The sequence below is a fragment of the Leishmania braziliensis genome, chromosome 23 (genome assembly GCF_000002845.2).
Source record: "Leishmania braziliensis MHOM/BR/75/M2904 complete genome, chromosome 23".
Classification (NCBI taxonomy): Eukaryota; Euglenozoa; class Kinetoplastea; order Trypanosomatida; family Trypanosomatidae; genus Leishmania; species Leishmania braziliensis.
The window spans coordinates 707,636-726,723 of record NC_009315.2 but is presented as its reverse complement, the minus strand read 5'-3'; the positions used below and the strand labels follow the sequence as shown (position 1 = coordinate 726,723).

The following is a 19,088-nucleotide window of genomic DNA, read 5'->3' as shown; positions in this document are numbered from 1 at the left end:
GCCTTCTCTCTCCCTGCATCGTCGTCTCCTCTGAGAGCCACGATTTCGCTGCTGGCATCTCCTAAGTGGTAGCGATGGCGGGAACACCAGGTCGGGTTCGCTTACAGAGGCGCCCACGCGCGCACACACACGCACACACACACACACCAAACGTGCGCCGCTGTGGGTTATGCGTGCGTGCGGCGATGTTCTCCTCCTCCTCCTTAATGTCGCTCTTCTCGCTATATGTCGGCGCGATTGCCACATTTTCTCTTCCTCACCTGTCGTGTTCCTCCTTCGCTTCAACGTTTCCTTCACCTCCCCCACTTCGTGGTGGCTGCTGCTCTCAGCTAGCAGGCAACGAGGCCTTGTCACAGACACACACACGTGCAGACGTCCTCCCATAAAGCCGCTCGCGGAAGTGTCTGGCGCGTACACTCAACGCCCCCCCCCCCCCACACACACACACGCACACGTCCTCCTTCTCCTCCTCTCATCCCACCGCACATTCACACAACAGACGGAGAAAAGCTGCACGAAGCCGGTGTGCACGTGAACTTCTCCTTCAGCAGCCGACATCCTCTCCTCTACCACCGCCACACCACTCCCTCCGTGCGTGTGTGTGTGTGTGTGTGTGTGTGCATGTAAAGCTCTGAGTGGAACCGATGGGTCATACACACAGCGTCAGTGCAGGCTCGTCCGCCGGTGGTGGGGACAGCGGCGGCGGCGCTGCCGTGGCAGAAGCGTTGGTCATCTCACCGTCACCATTCACACCACCAGCGCTGAATAAATCGCTGATGGAACCGCGATGGACGGCTAGACGTCTCTCGGCAGAGCAAGCGGCAGACCTGTGCACTGAGCTAGCGCGTCTAGTCGTGGCGCTCGAGCTCGCATATCCGGCTGACAGACCAGAAGAGGGTGGAGCGGAGGTGGCTCGCGTTAGTGCTGCTGCACATAAAGGGGAAGGCGATGCGCACGCCTGGAGTGGTGTGCCACTCAAGGACCCGTTGGCGGAAGAGTCGGCGGCGCTGCTTCTGAAGCCGTTCGAAGAGGTGCACCTCTCCGGCTACCGACTAGGCGATGCCGCCCTCACGTCGCCGATCCCACCCGACCTGCCGTCTTTTCTATTGGTCGTATCTCGGCACAAGCGGCTCAGCGTGCTCGATCTGAGCTTCAATGAGCTGACGCCGCAGGTGTTGGTGCCCCTCCTTCAAGCCATCCGTGATCTGCCGCTGCTGGTGGTGCTGAAACTCAGCGGCAACTTGCTCGGATCAGCTCGCGGTGACGACAACCACAGCGACCTGCACGAGAAATGGGACTTGGCGACCGTGAGTGTGGATGAGGAACTCGGAGGTGCAGCGACTGCGGCTGCACGCCTTGGCCATTGGCTCGCCACGAACCCGGCGCTGCTGGAGCTGGCGCTGTTTCACTGCGATCTTAATGACAGAGACGTGCGCGCGCTGCTCTCCGGCCTCGTGCACCCCCGCAACACCACCTTGCACACGCTGCAGCTTTCATGGAACCTGGCGTGCACCTCGCGCAGTGCGCAGATGGCCCTGCAGCTGGTCACAGACCTAAGGAACACAACCCTGTGCAAGGTGGATCTGGAGGGCGTGGCACCGGCAACACAGGTACGACTCGAGTATGCATGCACGCCTGACGGCCTCTTCCGCTCCGGTCGCACCCTCATCCCGGCGAGCGCGGGCACACCAACCGCGGCCGGCGACGATGATAACAGCGGCAAGACAGCCACAGTGGATTCAAGTGCGGCAACTGCCGACGTCGTGGACCTTGAACAGCTCCGGCAGCAGCAGCAGCAGCTAGCCGAGATCCAGACGCGCCTCACGCCTGCCCAGGGGGCCCGCTACGAGAACCGCTGCCGGTACCTCGAGGAGGATTTGGATGGGTCGCGTGTACTGGCACCGTTAATCATGCATGAGCTGGCAGCGGTGCTGTCCACGCGTCCGCAGCCGCAGCCGCGCATCGTCGAACACTACGGCGCGAATGTGTTGCTGGACACCGCCACCCTCGCGGCACGGGAGATGAATTTTGCCTCCACTGCTGACACGGGAACGCAAGACGGCGACGGCGGCACCGAGCTCTTGGCGCTCGTTACGGCAAAGGAGTGCGGCGGCGACAATCCTCACAATGGCCGCGCCGCGCCATCCCCGGCGGCCTCCACCAATTCTCCCACCGGCGCCCACCGGCCGCCCCCCGAGGCCGCCCCACACCCACACACATCGGATGCCATACGCCCACGCACGTGCCCGCCAACGCACCTGCGCCGTAGCGGGCTCACCTCGGCGGTGAGTATGGGCAGGGTCAACAGGTCCTCGTCGGGGCGACACTCTATGCATCAGGAGTGGCAACGTAACCGCACACCACAAGAGCGGCGCGATGCTCGCTTCGAAACACCGCAGCGCCTCGCTGGTGTGATGGCCGACGCCGAGGCATTCCGCCGTCGCCTGCGACCTGTGCCGCTTGACACGCACGCGCCACCGTGCGCCGAGGTCAGCCGACACCGCAGCGGCGCGCGCAGTGCCTCGGCGACAGGGGTGAGGGCAACGTGGTACGCCGACGACGACTTTGTGCTGCGTTCAAATGGGCTGTCGAAGGTGCTTCTTGCGCCGGTGCTCCCTGGTGGCGCGGCGGCCTACCACAACGTGGCACTGGAGGATGTGCAGGACCGCCCCCTTCACCCCTGCTGGTGTACGCCGCGCCAGACGTCCGCCATGACTGGCATGTTTGCTGGCACACTACACTACCACTGCGTCCACGAGGCAGCGGCACAGAAAAAGCAGCAGCCGCAGCACGGTGCCTCCTCGCCGCCACCGACATCGGCGGCCGAGACAGTGGTGAGGCCACCCAACCCCAACAGATCCAAGAGTCGGCTGCCGTTGCTGCTTCCGCAGGTCCCGCCGCCGCCGCCGCCGCAGCAGCAGCAGCAGCCGTCAATCCAGCTCTCCAACCCGGCGGAGATGTACTGCGGATGCCAGGGTACTGGTCATCTCTGCCTCTCCGCGTGTGCGGCCTCAGAGGAAGCGGGCGGTGCTCGGCGCCGTGATCGCATGCGGGTGACGCTGCGCGCGAAGTCTGCCAAGGGCATCGGCAAGGCTGGCGTCAGTGGGCGTGGCGCGTCGGCGTCTCGCAAATCCGACGGTACGCGTGCGCGTTTCCTCGACTGGATGGCCACCGACGGCGATGACGATGTTCACAAGCTCTACGACACCGTCGTCACAACGACGGCGCCGCCGTCATTGCGTGTGCACACTGTGCACACGGCATGCGGTAGCCTGTCAGTGGCCCTCAACTACGACCCGGTGAGCCATTTCTCTGCGCAGCATGTGAGCTGCGCATCTGACATGACGCTGGCTGAGTTCTAGGCTGGCGAGAGCCAGCCAAGCAGAGAGGAGGAGGGACAGAGGATGTCTGCACGTGCGTGGTCGTCATTTCTGTCTTGGGTCCACGCGTATCTGCGCACTCTTCTATCTGTGTGGTAATATGTTTGCGTGCCTATTCTGCTGGCTGATGTGTGCATGGGGATTCATCGATGTTTTATGTTTGTCAAGCTCCGCTTTTCCCTCCTTCTCCTCCCTCCCCCCTCTCTCTTGCACCTCCCCTTCGCCCGCCTCTCATCGCATCGCGTCCTCTTCACGACTCACAGGTTGCCGGGCTTGATGCGCGCGACAGCATAGGTTGTAAGCGCGTCTGTCATGTGATGGGAGCGGGGGGAAGACGCACGTGTGCGCGTGCAAAGGTGGGAAAACTAGAGGGCGGCAGAGAATGTGTGGAAGCGAGAGACGGGGCGGAGGGGGGATACTCTGCTCATGGGATTCTTTCCTTCGATCTTTATACTGTTCTGTTTCACCTCCATCCTCGCTTCCTCTTCTCCTGATCGCTTGCAGGCACGGGAAGTAGCCAAGCTCTGCTGTGTACGCGTGTACGTGTGATTCCTCCTCGGCTGCAGGCGTGACCCAGCCCCGCCAGGAAGGTGTCTATTTTGCTCGCAACACCCTCCCCCCCCCCCCACATTGAAAGCGCGCTCACCGACAAACCGGTGTAGTGGCCGCATGTTTGGGAAAGAGGCAACTGTCTCGTGGCTCTCGGGTATCCGTGCGTGTGTGCCTGTGGGTGTACGTGATTGGTGAGGACATCCAGCACAGCTCTTGTCATCACCGCCATCATCGTCACACTCCTTCTTCCCTGCTCCGCTGCCTCTTCTGCTCACACATGGAAAGGGCCACTTTTCGTGTGATCGCCTCCTCCTCTCCATGATAACTGCAGGCGGGGGGGGGGGGACACGGACGCCGCAGTGCGTGGCATCCCAGCCGCCACTGCCCACTGGTGTGGGAGCCTGCACCACCCCAAATGGGATGCACCAGGGGGTGACCGGCATAGCGGGAGCGGCTGCGAGGCGGCCTGGAAAGCGGCGGTGGGTGTGGGTAGAGCTGGAGGCAGGGACCGTGCTCAGGTGACTGAGTGGGCGCATTTCCCTCCCACATGTCTGGAGCTGCTTCGTACCGGGCGATGAGGCCTGGGGCAGGTCGAGGGTGGGGACTGCATGACTGAGTATGGTATGGCAAAGACTGAGCACGTTGGAATGGGAAGAGCACTTCTCTACCTTTTCCACCGTGGGATTTCTGACTGTGGCGCGTTAGCCTGCTGAAATTGGAGAACGTAGCCTCGCTCCCTTCCTCTCCCATTCACTCACCCCGCACACGTGCTTCCTCTCTGGTGCGCACGACCACGTCTGCGTCGACTAGTCCGTGTGCATGACTATGTGTGCTACGAAGCACTCACGTGACGATGCAGGGCGTCTCTCGCTCTCTCTCTCTCTCTCTCGTTCTCCTCTTCTCCTCTTTCATGTGTGTTTATATGTATACGTGTGTGTGTGTGTGTGTGTGTGTGTGTGTGTGTGTGTGTGCGTGTGTGTGTGCGTGTGCGTGTGCGTGTGCGTGTGCGTGTGTGGTTAGGGTTCGGCCTTTATATCTTCGCTGGCGCACACCCGCATTTCTGCATCTCGATAACGCTCGTCGGTCCCACCATCACCATCACCATCACCATCACCATCACCACCACCATCACCATCACCATCACCCCCCCCCTTCCCCCCTCCTCTCTCTGCGCGTATCTCCTCCCCAAAGTTACGCGATGTTTCCCACTGAAAAAGAAAAACGACGACCCACGTGCTGGACAGATCGAGCGTAGGTCAGCACGGCCAACCTACGCAGACGCAGGTATGCCGTCACTCCCGCTCACAGGCGTAGTGACCCCCAGCTTGAGGCAGAACAGAGTACGCCATAGGGTAAGAAGGGGGCGAGGCAAAGTGGGAGGGCGTTCATAGCTCGATAGGGAGCCCGTCCCTCATTTGTTTCTCTCTGCGGCGTAGGCCTAACCCTAAGCCTAACCACTAACCCTAACCTAACCCTAACCCTAACCCTAACCCTAACCCTAACCCTAACCCTAACCCTAACCCTAACCCTAACCCTAACCCTAACCCTAACCCTAACCCTAACCCTAACCCTAACCCTAACCCTAACCCTAACCCTAACCCTAACCCTAACCCTAACCCTAACCCTAACCCTAACCCTAACCCTAACCCTAACCCTAACCCTAACCCTAACCCTAACCCTAACCCTAACCCTAACCCTAACCCTAACCCTAACCCTAACCCTAACCCTAACCCTAACCCTAACCCTAACCCTAACCCTAACCCTAACCCTAACCCTAACCCTAACCCTAACCCTAACCCTAACCCTAACCCTAACCCTAACCCTAACCCTAACCCTAACCCTAACCCTAACCCTAACCCTAACCCTAACCCTAACCCTAACCCTAACCCTAACCCTAACCCTAACCCTAACCCTAACCCGTGGACCCTAACCCGTGTACCCTCACCCGTGCACCCTGGCCCTCGGGAGGATTTCTCCGGTACAGTGGGAGAGGGTGTCGCAAGGATAGGAAGGAGTGGTAGAAAATGCCTGCACCATAACCCTAACCCCTGTTCGCGCACCCGCACGCCAATTACCCATGTATAATTGTAGGGTGCCGTGGTGGGATGCTTCACCTGAGGAAAAAGCGAAACAAAATCCCCAGAGCTCGCGGGCTGTGCGATGGGAGCGACTGCGTTGACAGCCGTCTCCTTTATCACACATAAGGGTGGAGGAAAGAAATGGCAGGCAATTGGAGGGATGTTGTTGGACATTGAAGTCGCTTGCGGAAAAACGGCTCGTACACATCTCAGGCGTTATTGCAGCATGAGCAATGAGAGACGTGGCCGTTCACCCGCATTGATGCGCACAGTTGAAGGTACAGTGCTGAATAGCAACAGGAAAAGGAAAGCTGAAGAAACGAGGTAAGACGCTGACGAGCGGCAGAAAAGCGGTGCGCACGGTTAGTCATGGATCAATATGGCGGAAGGTGCCGTGAAGCAACGCAACGCCGCCGAGCGCCACTGGGAGTGCTTGCCCCTATGGAAGGAGAGAGAGAAGGGAAAGAGCAAGCTGCACAATTCACACGTACGATTTGGCCTCTCTCGGTGGGCACGGGCAAACGCGCAACGAACATCAGTGCGTCGCCGTCTGGCAATGGAAGAGGCAAGGAAGCAGCGATAGTGCAACCACGCAACCGCAAGACGGTGCGGCGCTGGGAAACGGCCGAAAAGAGTCCTTAGCAGAGGCTGACACACGCGCAGGCCATCAGTGCCTGGGCCGCCTGCTCTAGAGGGCGTGACGGGACGCCATCAAAGAGCCCCGGCAGGGATCGATATTGAGCGGGGCTGGGTACAGCGAGCAAAGCCGACTTTCACAAGCAGCGGGCGATGCGAGAAGGCAGCCGGGTTCGCGCTTCCCACCCCCAGCAGCCGCGACGCTAGTGGGCTTTTGTGTGCTGGCCACTGCCGCGAGACTGCAAAGCAGCACACGTTGGCGAAAGAGAACGACCGCGGGCGAGGCGGGTCGCGAAAGCGCCCGAAGCCCCGCGACGCGGCCCCCCATCACGCAAACGGCTTCGGGAGCAGGGGCGTCGGAGAGGGACACGAGAGCAGCCCGTTGCGCGAGCGACGCGGAGAGAGCGCACCCAGGCTTGCCAAAGGGCAGGCAGTGATCGTGAGAGCCGCTGGGCGGCTGCCCTCCGCAATGCGGGAGAGACTCGTCAGCACGGCATCCTTTTGCACGGCGATCGCGGAGAGGTCTGAAGGGCGCGAGGAGCCCTCATGGTCGGAACGAGGCGCTCTACCACGGAGAGGTCCCAAGGCGAGCTGATGCACGAACCTCGCCGTGCGCGTCCGCACGCAGACGGGTGTTGGAAGGGAGTGCCGAGCCAGCGCACTGGAGCACAGACGTGTTTGGGGGGACACCGCGGCAGTAGCGAAGGGAGGCCGCACTGCCGGAAAGAGCATGACGCTGCCAGCACATCCCCACTCAAGCCGCCAAGCAGCGGAGCCGCCCCTCACCACCCCCCTCCTGGCAGCGGGATTCCTTCAGGGGACTCCTGTGCGTCCCTCCTTGCGCCTCGACAAGCGACCTCATCTGAACCCATGAGCATTTGTGTTCGGGGAGAGGGGAGCAGCAGCTCTCGGCAGAAAGCGGCCCAGAGGGGCACATGCAGTGAGCGGCAGACTGTTAGAAAGGAGCAGTGGGCAAATCTCGTGCGAGGCCACTGTGGCTCACCTCGAGCTGCCCGTTTGTCTGCCCTACACAAAAGAGAGGAGATTTGCGGGTGCGTGTGTGTGTGTGTGAAAGTTGCGCATGCGAGAGCGGCTCAGCTAGCACTGCTAAGCGGCGGTTCATAGTAGACATGTGAGCAGGCGCACCTGCACTGAAGGACCAGGCACATGCGCCATGTGCTGCACGCGCTGGCGTTTAGGCTCAGTACACTAAGTGGCAGCTTCCCGTGCCAAGCCGTCGGCTCCACACACTCTGTTTTCCTTCTCGCTCCGCAGGGGTAGGCCAGGGGTAGTCGTGAGACCAAAAAAAGGAGGTCAACACCAAAGATAAACAGGAAGGCAGTGAAAAAGAAGCGAAAACAAAAAAGGGTCTCTATAAGTGCACACAAGTCCTGGCCGCCCGTCGCCCACGCAAGTGCGTAGGCAAGGGAGACGGGCGGCCAGGCACCGAAGCACGCTTGCTTACGCGTAGCCGTAAAGGATGTGGCCACGCTTGCGCAGCGCGTTCACGACATCGCTCGCTGTCACTGTCTTCTTGCGCGCGTACTCGGTGTAGGCTGCGCTGCAGCGCACAATGTCCTCCACGTAGGCCTTCAGCACGCGGCGCACCTCCTCGTAGAGGTCGCCCGAGATGCGCTTCACGCCACCGCGGCGCGCCATGCGGCGGACGCAGCCGCGCGTGATGCCGCGGATGTTGTCGCGCAGCACCTTCTTCTGACGCTTCTGGCTGCCCTTGGCGTCAGCGGAGCGCTTACCCTTGGCCATGGTGGTTAATGTAGAGGTGAAAAGGCTATTGTGGTAGAGGGCTAAGCAGAAGATAATCATCAGTGGAAAGTGACAGTACAGAAGGATGTGAAGAAGAGAAGAAAATCAGACACGGTACGGTTAGTGGCGGGGAGTAAAAGGACGTGATGAAGAGTTGTCTATGGTAGCAACACAGAGGAAGTCGGGAACATCCCCAGTATTGCAGAGGCAATGCGGCGTGCAAAGACTTCTAAGTGGGAATGCGACCTTCTGTCTTCGAGGTGTGAAACATATACGTGGAAGCTACGCAAGCATACTTGTTTTTTGTTTGAATCACGTGGGTAGGTGAATGTGCGGACGGTGCGATGTCTAAGCGCGGCGAAAAAAGTTTCGCAACTCTGTCTTGACCATTGAGATGTCAGCGTTTTTTTTTTTGTGTGTATCGGCGGTTATGCTACTAGGACAGCAGACCTGTTGAGACGCTGTCTTTTCCCCTAATTCCCACCTTTTACCGAGGTCCAGTAGCTCTCCTACCAAGTTGCGAACAGCACCTTGCGTGCCAGGCATGGAAGCGGATGGGAGCGGAAAAGCAGGAGGGGTAATGAGCAAGAATGCGCACTAAAACGAAAAGGAAAGAAAGAAAACAGAGACAGTAAGAGGATCTTACAACGGAGAAATCTGAAATGTGCAAAACGATCAGAGAGACCGAAGGCAAAAACGATATCCATGCGTGATGAGTGTGGGCGCGTTCACTTATAGGAGTCGAGAGAGCGTGTCGCAAGAAGAAACACAAGCAGTAAATAGGAAAAAAAGAGCAGAAAAGCGCCGCATCCGTTCTTTGAGACAACTTGCATCATGGAAATAACGGTGAAGCAAGACGAAGGCGAGAAAGTATAGAGACCCGAGAAGAGGAAGAGAGGAAGTGTGGCACTTCTGTCCGTTGGAAGTAATGCGGAGAAGAAAAAAAGAAAATTAGGCAGCAGAGAGGTCGCCTTTCCTCCCCTGATCTGTTCTCACGTATTCTGTGCTGTTGTGATCGTGTTACCGGCCGGCTTACTGTGCTTTCTCTTTTTTTCTGCTGATGCTGCTTTGCTGTTCGCTTCACACATGGACGAGAGCATTTATATTTGAGTTGTGAGTGGTACCGACTTTATGGTATGCGCGATTGTCGGTTATCGAGTTTGTCTTGAGGAAAACTGAAGGTTTTGGGCGAGTGTGCGCCTGTGATCAGCCCACGGCGTTGAGAATCGTGTAAGTCTGGAAGCAGAGGGAGGATGAAGAGGGGAACCAAGCGATGCCTTCAACTTTCTGCGCATTCCATGAATACTACAAGACGCGCATGGCAAAAGAAAAAAGTGAATACAGAATAGCAGAAACCAAGCAGCGGAAAAGGAAGGATATGAGAGCAACATACACAAAGCGAAGAACAGAGGCGCATGCACTGACCAGTTGGCTTTGTGAATGAGTGTTAAGCTACAGAAAAGTGATGGAGTGGCGAGTGTCAAAACAGAGTAACTCCTCACCCGTGTGTTTTGTACTACCAGAGAATCATCACAGGAGGCCTTGTACTTGAGGTGTATGTACAGCTCGAAGGGTAGGCTTGTAAAGAACAGGCAGATCACAATGACGGAGGGAACGAGGATGCGCTGCCGAGTGAAGCACAGGTTTCTGTGTTGCACCCTCGTTTCCGTTGTGTACACCGTGCCGCGTAATAGCTGGCTCAGTAGCTCTGCATGGACCAGGAAGGAAAGCCGTATGCACTCGTAGTGACTCGCCACGTACTAGGCGTACAAGTTACACGTTGCGAGGACGATAGCAACGACCGAGAAGCGGTTACCCAACGCGACCAGACGAAAGGCTGCCAACAGTCGCTACTCCAGCACATAGAGCAGCATGAGAAGCCCCTCCAGAACCGCGGTGGAAGTAAGCAGCAGGGAAACCGGGAGTGGAAGCTGCTGAACCGGCTTGCACGTCGGCGACCACATGTCGAAGCTGTTCATGACAATTCGGCCGAATGCTCTGCCAGCACTGTCAAACGCCGTAAGAAGCACGGATGCTCCGGGGCCCTTACGAGTCTCCGCAGCAGCGGCTGAGACCAAGCGGGTCGTGACGAAAAATACCAGCTGAGTGCCAAAGACGAAGTGAGTAAGCCATCGTCGGCAGCAGGAGCGGGGGGGGGGGGGGGGGCTGTGACGGAATGTGGATTGAAACTGAGGTGCAATAAGGCCAGTTTGTGGCCTCTCTGCTGTACTCCGAGTCAGTTGTTTCATACTTTTGGTGTGCCGCATAGGCGCTGCTTTGCCTGCCACGAGAAGGTAGCTGTTGCTGGTGCTGCCTCTGCCAAATCAACGCAGTGGCGTGGCAATCAGGCTGTACAGCAGCACAATCCCAATGGTCGGAAAGGAAAATGAGATCATGCGCGGACACCTAAGTGACCAGTACGCGGCGGCAGAACTCTGGTTTGAGATGAAGACCATGAATGCCACCAACAAAGGAAAGACAAAATCATACGAACAAGGAAAGGGCGTCTTCCCCAGGTATACACGCGTCGCCGAAGGCCTTGCAGCATTCATGTCCGTGAGGGTCTCCTTGTAGCTGGTCATTGGGTAGAGCGGTAGCAGCACAATAATCGATGCGCAGCAACTTCATAATGACGACCAAGGCGGGCATAAAGTAGAAGAGCCCACTGTTGCTGTACTAGAGAAAGCGGAACTGGATAAAGCCGAAGATGTCGAAGCCGAGGCCGACACTTGTCCTTGTTATGGCGAGCATGGCGCCGCGGCTGCTTGGAAAGATGGTCAAGACGGTCATGAAACTAACGATGTCGAAGATCCTGCCCTTGACCCCATGGGATGTGAAGATCGTAAATCCGGTAACACTTCTCTCCACGACGCCTCCAAATGTCATTCCAAACAGGATGACACCAGGGGAGAGGGGAGCAATCATGCCGATTGAGCGCACGATTGTGCTTCGTAGACGTCAGAATCCCCGGCAAGAAGGAAGAGAGCAAGGCAGCTCAGGAAGAAGATGGTAATCGACGACATCTTCGCCCATGTGAAGCTGTACTTCTCTGGCAGCTTTATTACGGAGAAGTTGTAGACCTACACGCTATGGAGGAGCAAGTGCAAGCGTAGACACCGACTTGCAGAATGAAAAATTGCTGCGACTCACTGATGAAAATGCTGCTAGTGCCTTGGGGGGACTTCTCCTGCGGCAATTAGGCATACCGATCCTTCGAGGGGGTCCCCTGGTACACCTTCACACCTACTATGGCGGTGGCCGCTGATATTTTTATCTTCGGGCAGAGTTGTGATGTACACTTTAGAGGAAGGAGGAGCGGCGAGCGGCACGAGTTGGGGATGCGCTTAGGTGGAAAGAGGAGAGGAGGAAGAGAGGAGAGAATGACGGTGGTTGGTCTGCGAACTGATCTCTGAGATAAGTTTGACTGGCCAAGTGCTCGACAAAAGAGAACCTCCGCGGACGCAGAGGAGACTGGCGCTGTGGCATCAGGAGTGCTCGAGAGTCAGAGCGAGCAAAGAACAAAAGGAGAGGTGGAAGGGTCATTCTTGAAGCATAGCAGCACCGCCGCCGATGCACATGGCGAGCTTTGCGCTGAGCCAACAAGAGGGGTCAACGGTTTAAAGGAGGTGAAGGAAAAGAAAGTGCGTGGCTACCGACTCTCGTCTTGGTGGAAAGAGGTGCGCAGATCAAATGCGCATGGCAATGAGTCATGGGAAGAGCTCAGCGGAGAACGGTTGCTTCGCGCCTGGTGTGCGTTCGTATTTAGGTGAGTCTGTGCGCACGTTGTCCAGAGCACACCAACGCACGCCCTCTGCGTATACAGGCGCAGTCGTTCTTATTATTTTTTCAATGTGCTGCTGTTTGTGCTGCTGTAAACGCTCGTGCCACCGTGAGGGCAGAGCGAGACACCTCAGCAGAACTGTTTTTGGTCACTGCAGCCAAGAAGCACGCAGAGACCTGCCGGGCACGGAAGGTCTTCTGGTCATTTTAGTGCCCTTCTTCCCCCGTTATGCGCTTGCAGTCAACTTAGAAGCGGTAAGAGGCAACAGAAAGAGGGGGGTTGGGAGATGAGAAACGGAAAAAGAATACCATACATGAGTTCACTGGGAGAGGAGCTTCTCAGAAAAGTGTCCAAAGGCCGCCTCAAAGGAGTCGAACACATCCGTCCCGTTGTGCAGCATCAGATTAAACGGCAATCCAAAGTCCTCAACGGAGAGGCCCTCCGCCATCTGGCCACCGTACTTCTCCACCATGGATCGTGTATCGGTGGAAAAAGTCAGCAGCACCTTCCCCAGCGCTGCTGCGTAGCCGAGCTCGAACGCGGTTCCGCAGTCGGGTTCCTTGGAGCGGAACGGAGAGAGATCGGCGATCACGGCGTCACATGCCTGTATCATCTCGAGGTTGCTGTTGCGGATGTTGAGCGCACCGCTGACAGTGTTGTCCACTGGGATGAGCGGCACAACCCCCTTCTCCTTCAATAGTGCCCTTACTTTTGTGTAGTAAGCATCGCCGTGGTCAAGATGGAACACGGCGGGGCCAGCAATGTAGATCTTTTTTGGTACAGACATGAAGGTAGTGTGGAAAAGGGTGGTGGAGAAACACTGCGGCTTACCGTGGTGCTCTGAGGGGAGAGAGAAGGAACAGGGCTGAAGGTGAGCAGTGAAAGGCGGAGGGCTTTGAAGTGCGAGGTAGACATGACGTAGATGGACACGTAGACGCAAAACAGCCGTCGCGGACCACAGCAGAGAAGGTTCACCCGGAACCACCACGGTTGAAGGATTGTGTCGAGAGAGGAAAGAGAAGGAGGCGAGGGTGGAGAGTGAAGAATAAGGGGTCGGCCACACATTTATTTGCAGCGCATTTACGATGCTGTGCAGCGCACGAGGCCAAATTTCACCGCTTCACACGCACCACGCGGTGTGTCACAGGCCCACCGCATGGTGCGAAGCAGCTGCTGGCACGAGCTGCTGCAGTGCGCCGACTCAGTCATCGGAGCACATGTCCTGCCTCAAACTCTACTCATCGCCGCTCTCACTATATGCTGGTCGCCACCTGGTGTATCCCCTTCAGAGTGGTGCACAGGCCCCCACACGCACATACACACACACACACACATCAATAGGCAGGGAGAGCCCCGTGGAATGCGTTCTAGTCAGACCGACACTCTGCCTGTTAAAATGTACAAAGGTGTTTGTGGCGACGGGTCGCTCCGATGCAACGCCATTGCAAACTTGACCGCCGACATCAGCAATGATACACCGCTGTGACCCCTCTCGTCATAGGTAACTCACCCTGTCGCTGCCAGAAGCGGTTCGGCATTGGGTGGGATAGAGGGACTGCCAGGCGTCCCCACAGAGGGTGGGTACCAGGCGCCGATATCACGAAGATGTGTGTGACCTCCTCGGTGACGAGGGAATCAAAGACACAAAAAAGTGAAAGTAGCCACCTTTATTTCAGTGAATTATCGCATACTGGTTGGCATACGTGTGCAATCTGCACAATGTTCTGTGCGCTGTACCCGCCATGAGAGACCAGCCTACACAAGGCAAATCCACGGCGGCAGGGAGCGGGGGTAGGCGGCTGTGCTGTTTGCACATGTGTTGTTACTGTAAAAATTATTCTGCTCGACGCACCACTGATGCAAGCCGCATAAAGTAAAGAAACAAAGCTGCAGAAGCAAACATATCCAAGAGCACTCGCACAAATATTGCACGCAGCCTATGATGCCGAGCGGAGAGTGACGCTGAAAAGTCTAACCAGAAGCCTCACACAATCGACTGAGCCGTCAGTCTGGCCATTGTGAGGACGAGCGACTGCTTGGAATCGACAACGGTGGTGCCTACAAAGGCGACGAGGCTGCCTGCGGACGAAAGTTGTAGAGACCGCAGCGGACTGCACTGCAGCGGCACGGCCTGCTTGCCGGTCTGCAGCAGCTGAAACACCTCGAGTTTTCCGCTGTGCATGTGCACGCAGAGCGGGTAGAGCTGAGAGACCAACTGAGGGCACGTCATGATCGATGCCGGAGTGGTGGAAATACGCCTCAGCGGGATGCCACCAAGATCGTATAGAGCGGCCTCCTCGACAAAGAACACCCAGAATCGCGTGAGCTTATCTGCCGGCATGGCGTGCAGCACCGTTGACGCCGCAGGCACCTGTTGAAGCAAGCACTCGCAGCACGTGCCTCCATGACATAAAAAAATCTCCAACTGCTCGGTAGCGGCAACAATGACGTCGCCAGCCGCGGAGCGGCCCATGCACATGACCCGGGAGGAGGCCTCACACGTAAACGAGAGTGGTGACTCAAACAACAATGAGGATGTTCTGCACGGCATTGCCCAACCTGAAAGTTGAGCGTTCGAGTCCGCAAGAACGACTAGCTGTGATGTGAAACAGGCGTAGATCACAGGGGCAGGAGTCACCTCAGCAGTGAAATGCACCACCGCGTGCGAAGTGAGTGACAGAACGTAGCAACTTCTGCTCTCGGTGAAGACGAACACGTTGCCGTCGTAGAAGGCGGTGGCAGTGATGAGACCATCAAAGTCAGGGAAGGAGCGAATGCGCTCACCCGTCACGACGTCGAGTAGCATTGCTATGCGCTGATCACTGCCGACAACAAGCAGCGCTGCCGTCTCCAATGCGGGTGAGTCGTCTTGCGTGTAGCCGAGTGTGACGAAACGGGCCGATCGGCAATCCAGAGAGATAGTAGAGACGATGGTGAGAACTGCCGCGTGGGTGGGCAGCCCGTGGGTGCCGTCGTCATCTCCGTCCACCGAGTCGATCACGGTGTCGGTTGTGTCGTCTATGAGGTGCAGCTCTTCCATCATGCGCAAGATCCGCTCTTCGTTGGCATGATCGCTCGCACAGCCACACGCCTCTGATGCTTCCGCGGTGAACACAAGAGCATGAACTGTCTTCGCGCGCGGCGGATGTGCATCAGCGAAGAGTTGAATGGGCACGTTCCCGAACTCTCTTGCGTACTCGCGAGATGAGAGGTGCAGGCCAGGTACGCTCAACTGCCTGCCACACTGCGGGTACGAGAAGGGGTGAAACAAGTTATCCGCGGCCCGCGCCTTATCCCCGGTCTGCGCAATGCCAAAAACGAGGTCAATCCATAAGTGGAGAGAGGCAGAGACAATATCGCTCTCGAGAGCGGACCGATGTTGCCGTACAAAGTCCTCGCTGCTAGCCGCCCACGGAGGCAGCTTAACAAACGCGGCGACCGGAGAACCGTCTGTGTGCAAACCGAGAGGAAGAAGAGGGGGTCCGTGTAGCGCTGCGAAGTCCTCGTTGAAGAACTGTGGGATGAGTTCACGGAAGTTGCTCGAGTTTGTGGTGACGCTGCGCCAAAGCTGTGGAATAGATTCCATAATGCGCTCCGGCACATCCAGTGTGCCGCCTTGTAGACTCAGCTGAAACTCTGGGTGCGGGCGTACCAGATAGTAGGCGACGATAGCTGCAGAGGAGTAGTGCGTGGAGTACAAGTATGCCGTCTCCTCTGCCTCCCGCAGGAACTCAGCTCGCTCCTGGAGAAGGGTGAGCCTCGACGGGGAGAGGGCCCCTATTGGCTTGCTCAAGTCTCGGAAGGTGGACGGCTGAGAAAAGTCCAGCTGAGGCGATGTGTAGTCGGCAATTACCCAAGGAAAGATGGGGTACTGGAAGACGTCGTTTGCGCACCGGGACGCCCACTTGTTCAGGCACAAGAGATACTCGTAACTGGATATGGAGCGGTGCCTCCACGCATCTACAACAGCGTGGATGGAGACACGGTAAGGCGGAACCCCAAGGCGCTCAGCAAGTAGATGCATAGCCTGGTCTCTTTCGCGAGGGTTGTTGAAGATAAGCGACAGTGCGGGAGTGGCCTCAGGTGACTCGGACGTGTACACGTCCAGCCCCACCGCTTCGAAGATGATCCACCGAGCGAAGGTGTGCCGGCACTGCTGACGGTCCAACCTCACTACACCGTGCGGCGGCAAAGGGAAGAGCGGCTGAAAGGCAACGTCGACATCGCCAATGTAGAGAACGCCCCTCTGCTCGCGCATTGGGAACTGACGCCGCGCGCAGAAGCTGACTGCGGAGGACACATTCTGCAAGGCAACCTCGCGGCGTGACAACACGTCCTCGATGTGATGCCGGGTGAAGAGGCTGCGGAGGGACTCTGCGACCCACTCAGACGTGCGGGCAAAGTGAAACACCCACGTCTCCTTGTTGGGGTATGGACTGCAGATCCCAGGAACGGAGTGAATTCCGCTTGGCGGCACAAGCACTTCGCGCTGCAGTGCATTCTTACACGTGAAGGTTACGGCAATGTGCGCATCACAGAGCTGCACGACGGCATCCACCACCCTCGACAGTGGGAAAATAACGATGTTCGGGCTGCCATCGTCGAAGAACAGATGCTCAGACGCCAGCGACAGTGTGCCCTCCCGGACAGTGCTCAGAAACGACCTCCACCCAGACGACGGTCGCACACATTCCTCCTCGCCGAGAAACCACTCCTTGTCAGTGAGCCAGTAAAGCGTCAAACGCGAGTGCCGTCGACGCATCGTGCACGGGGCTTCTTTTCAGTTCCAGGATGTGCGCAGATGCGGAGGTTTGTGTAGTACATTAAGCAACGTGACCAGGGCCATCTTGCAGATTATGGCGGCACCTAAGGACACCTCGCTGCACTGTCTTGCGCTCTCGCCGTTGCCAATATGCGAGGCAGGGGTTGCGAAGAGCAGAGCAGCGCAGCCGCTTTCTTTCATGTAGGCCTCAGTGAAAGAGTGAGAGCGCAGTCGCTACCCGAGGAATGATTCTGCTGAAGCACTTGGTGGTGGAGGTGTGGTTGATCGCTGAGGAAGGGGGAAAGGATGTATGTTGTTTCCAGGAGGGAAGAAGTAGAAGTGAAGTAGCTGAGAGTGACACCAGGCACAGTGCACCCAAACGCTGAAAGGTAGGTGGACAAGGTACACACCGAGCGAGGCAGAGGAGCTGCGAGGGGCAGGGCGTAGCAAGGAAGAGGATGAGACAGTGTACACCCACAAGCGGTTAAAAGCAATCAGTCACGTGACGTGCACCTTTGCTTAACGTCCAACTCCGGGCGGCGCACTAGGCAAATGTGCACAACCTCACAGATGTTGTCTTGCCATCATCGCCACCCTACAGACACGATCTCCAAACTTCGCGCTTGCGTACTGTGGCGGTGCGCCAGTGCACGCCTCATGCGGATGCTTTGTCGCTACACTGAGAGCAATGATGGCGTCACGTTCAACACCTGAGCAGATTAAGAAGGAGAGAGCAGATAATGCGAGCAGCACAGCGAGCATACACAGAAGCGAGAAAAGATAAGGCAATCTTCGGACGATGATGGCAGAACTCCCGCAAGCAGGGAGTAAAGGGAGGGAGATGAGCATGTGAAGTGCAGGCACACACAGAGTAGAGGCAATAATATGGGTAAGCCCTGGCTAGTGTGTAACGACAGCGTAGCAAGCAGCCGTAGGGGCGGTGCCTTGACGGTGCACAGAGAGAACTTGAATACTCAAGAGAAACGATAAATGATGCTCCTCACGGAAGAGATGAGTTGCACTGAGAGAACGAAATCGCCGCCGCTCTCTCCACGCCGTCCCCTGTCGGCCATTTGCTCTTCGTGCCGCGTCACTTTTATCGGTGACTTGGGAAAGCGCACGCGTCTAGTTCGAGCTGTTGCGAGTTGTAGAACCGTCTGGGTAAGCGACGCTCACGCTTCGTCACGGTACCGTGGAACTCCATGTTTTGGTCCACGGCAATCCAAAGAAGCGGTTGCAAGGCTTGTGCTTGTGGGGTGCCGCAGCATGGAATGTGGCGATGGAGCAGCGGACTCGTCAGCCCCATGAGCTTGTGATATCGCCAGCGCTTGTGGTAGAAGACATACGAAAATGCCATGCTCTTGATGAGAATTTGGCGCGGGATTGCGGCCACAAGTTCCTCCTGGCGCTGGGACGGCAGCTGCGAGATGTGTACCACTCTCAGCTCATCGGCGCAGCTGACGAGATGTGGCTCTGCGTTGGCACACACGCGCAGACCGGCGGCAGCCACCGCTGTCACCTCGACCCAGTCAAATGATGTGTAGCGGAACTGTGCTGCGATGGTGGTCAGCGAGCTGCCGATAGAGTGCTGAAACGCCACTTTATCGAGTAGATTGCGGTGCGTGAGGTCAGCGTCGACCAAAAAAGGATTGTTCGTCTCTTGAGCGTTGAGCACCGTCACCTCCTCCGCAAACGTCCCGCCCGCGGCGCAGTCAGCGGCGCACAGCAAGTGTTGGTGAGATGCCGGGGAATCACTGCGCACAAATGCCGCATCAAAGCACTCCGACATGGAGGCTGGACGCCATCGCGTGTCAGACCCGCTACTATCAAGAAATAAGCACGAGCCCGGAGGCGTGGAGGGCGGTGGGTACAAGCTGAGAATCTCCCGCTTCCTCCAGGTTGGCAGCGAACAGAAGGGAACGGCGCAGAGGGGAAGCTGAATCACGCTGCTGGTCGGCAGCACCAGCTGTGCCGGGTAGAGAGGTCGAACGGCAAACAAGGGCAGGTGCCGTGGCAGAAGCCACCGGTTGCTCTGCAGCGCATTGTGCACCTTGTAACGCTCCATCAGCTGCAGCGCCTCTGTGCTATAAATTGGCCGGGAAGTCAGAGCCCACATCGCTGCTCAACCCTGGCGA

The 19,088-nt window shown here is 57.6% G+C and overlaps 5 protein-coding genes across 5 annotated transcripts; 1 reads left to right on the top strand and 4 right to left on the bottom strand.

Moving 5' to 3' along the window:
- Nucleotides 1-644: 644 nt before the first annotated feature.
- On the top strand, nt 645-3,362 carry LBRM_23_1840 (conserved hypothetical protein; the record flags this gene model as incomplete). Its single annotated transcript, XM_001565205.1, has 1 exon — nt 645-3,362. The coding sequence occupies one exon, from the start codon at nt 645-647 to the stop codon at nt 3,360-3,362; it is 2,718 nt and encodes a 905-aa protein (XP_001565255.1).
- Nucleotides 3,363-8,107: 4,745 nt separating this feature from the next.
- Nucleotides 8,108-8,470, bottom strand: LBRM_23_1830 (histone H4; the record flags this gene model as incomplete). The annotated part of the gene is made up of 1 exon (XM_001565204.1): nt 8,108-8,470. The coding sequence occupies one exon, from the start codon at nt 8,468-8,470 to the stop codon at nt 8,108-8,110; it is 363 nt and encodes a 120-aa protein (XP_001565254.1).
- Nucleotides 8,471-12,510: 4,040 nt separating this feature from the next.
- Nucleotides 12,511-12,978, bottom strand: LBRM_23_1820 (conserved hypothetical protein; the record flags this gene model as incomplete). The annotated part of the gene is made up of 1 exon (XM_001565203.1): nt 12,511-12,978. One exon carries the CDS (start codon nt 12,976-12,978, stop codon nt 12,511-12,513), a length of 468 nt encoding a protein of 155 aa, XP_001565253.1.
- A 1,197-nt stretch (nt 12,979-14,175) lies between these two features.
- On the bottom strand, nt 14,176-16,953 carry LBRM_23_1810 (neutral sphingomyelinase activation associated factor-like protein; the record flags this gene model as incomplete). The annotated part of the gene is made up of 1 exon (XM_001565202.2): nt 14,176-16,953. One exon carries the CDS (start codon nt 16,951-16,953, stop codon nt 14,176-14,178), a length of 2,778 nt encoding a protein of 925 aa, XP_001565252.1.
- Nucleotides 16,954-18,049: 1,096 nt separating this feature from the next.
- Nucleotides 18,050-19,069, bottom strand: LBRM_23_1800 (conserved hypothetical protein; the record flags this gene model as incomplete). The annotated part of the gene is made up of 1 exon (XM_001565201.1): nt 18,050-19,069. One exon carries the CDS (start codon nt 19,067-19,069, stop codon nt 18,050-18,052), a length of 1,020 nt encoding a protein of 339 aa, XP_001565251.1.
- Nucleotides 19,070-19,088: the final 19 nt, after the last annotated feature.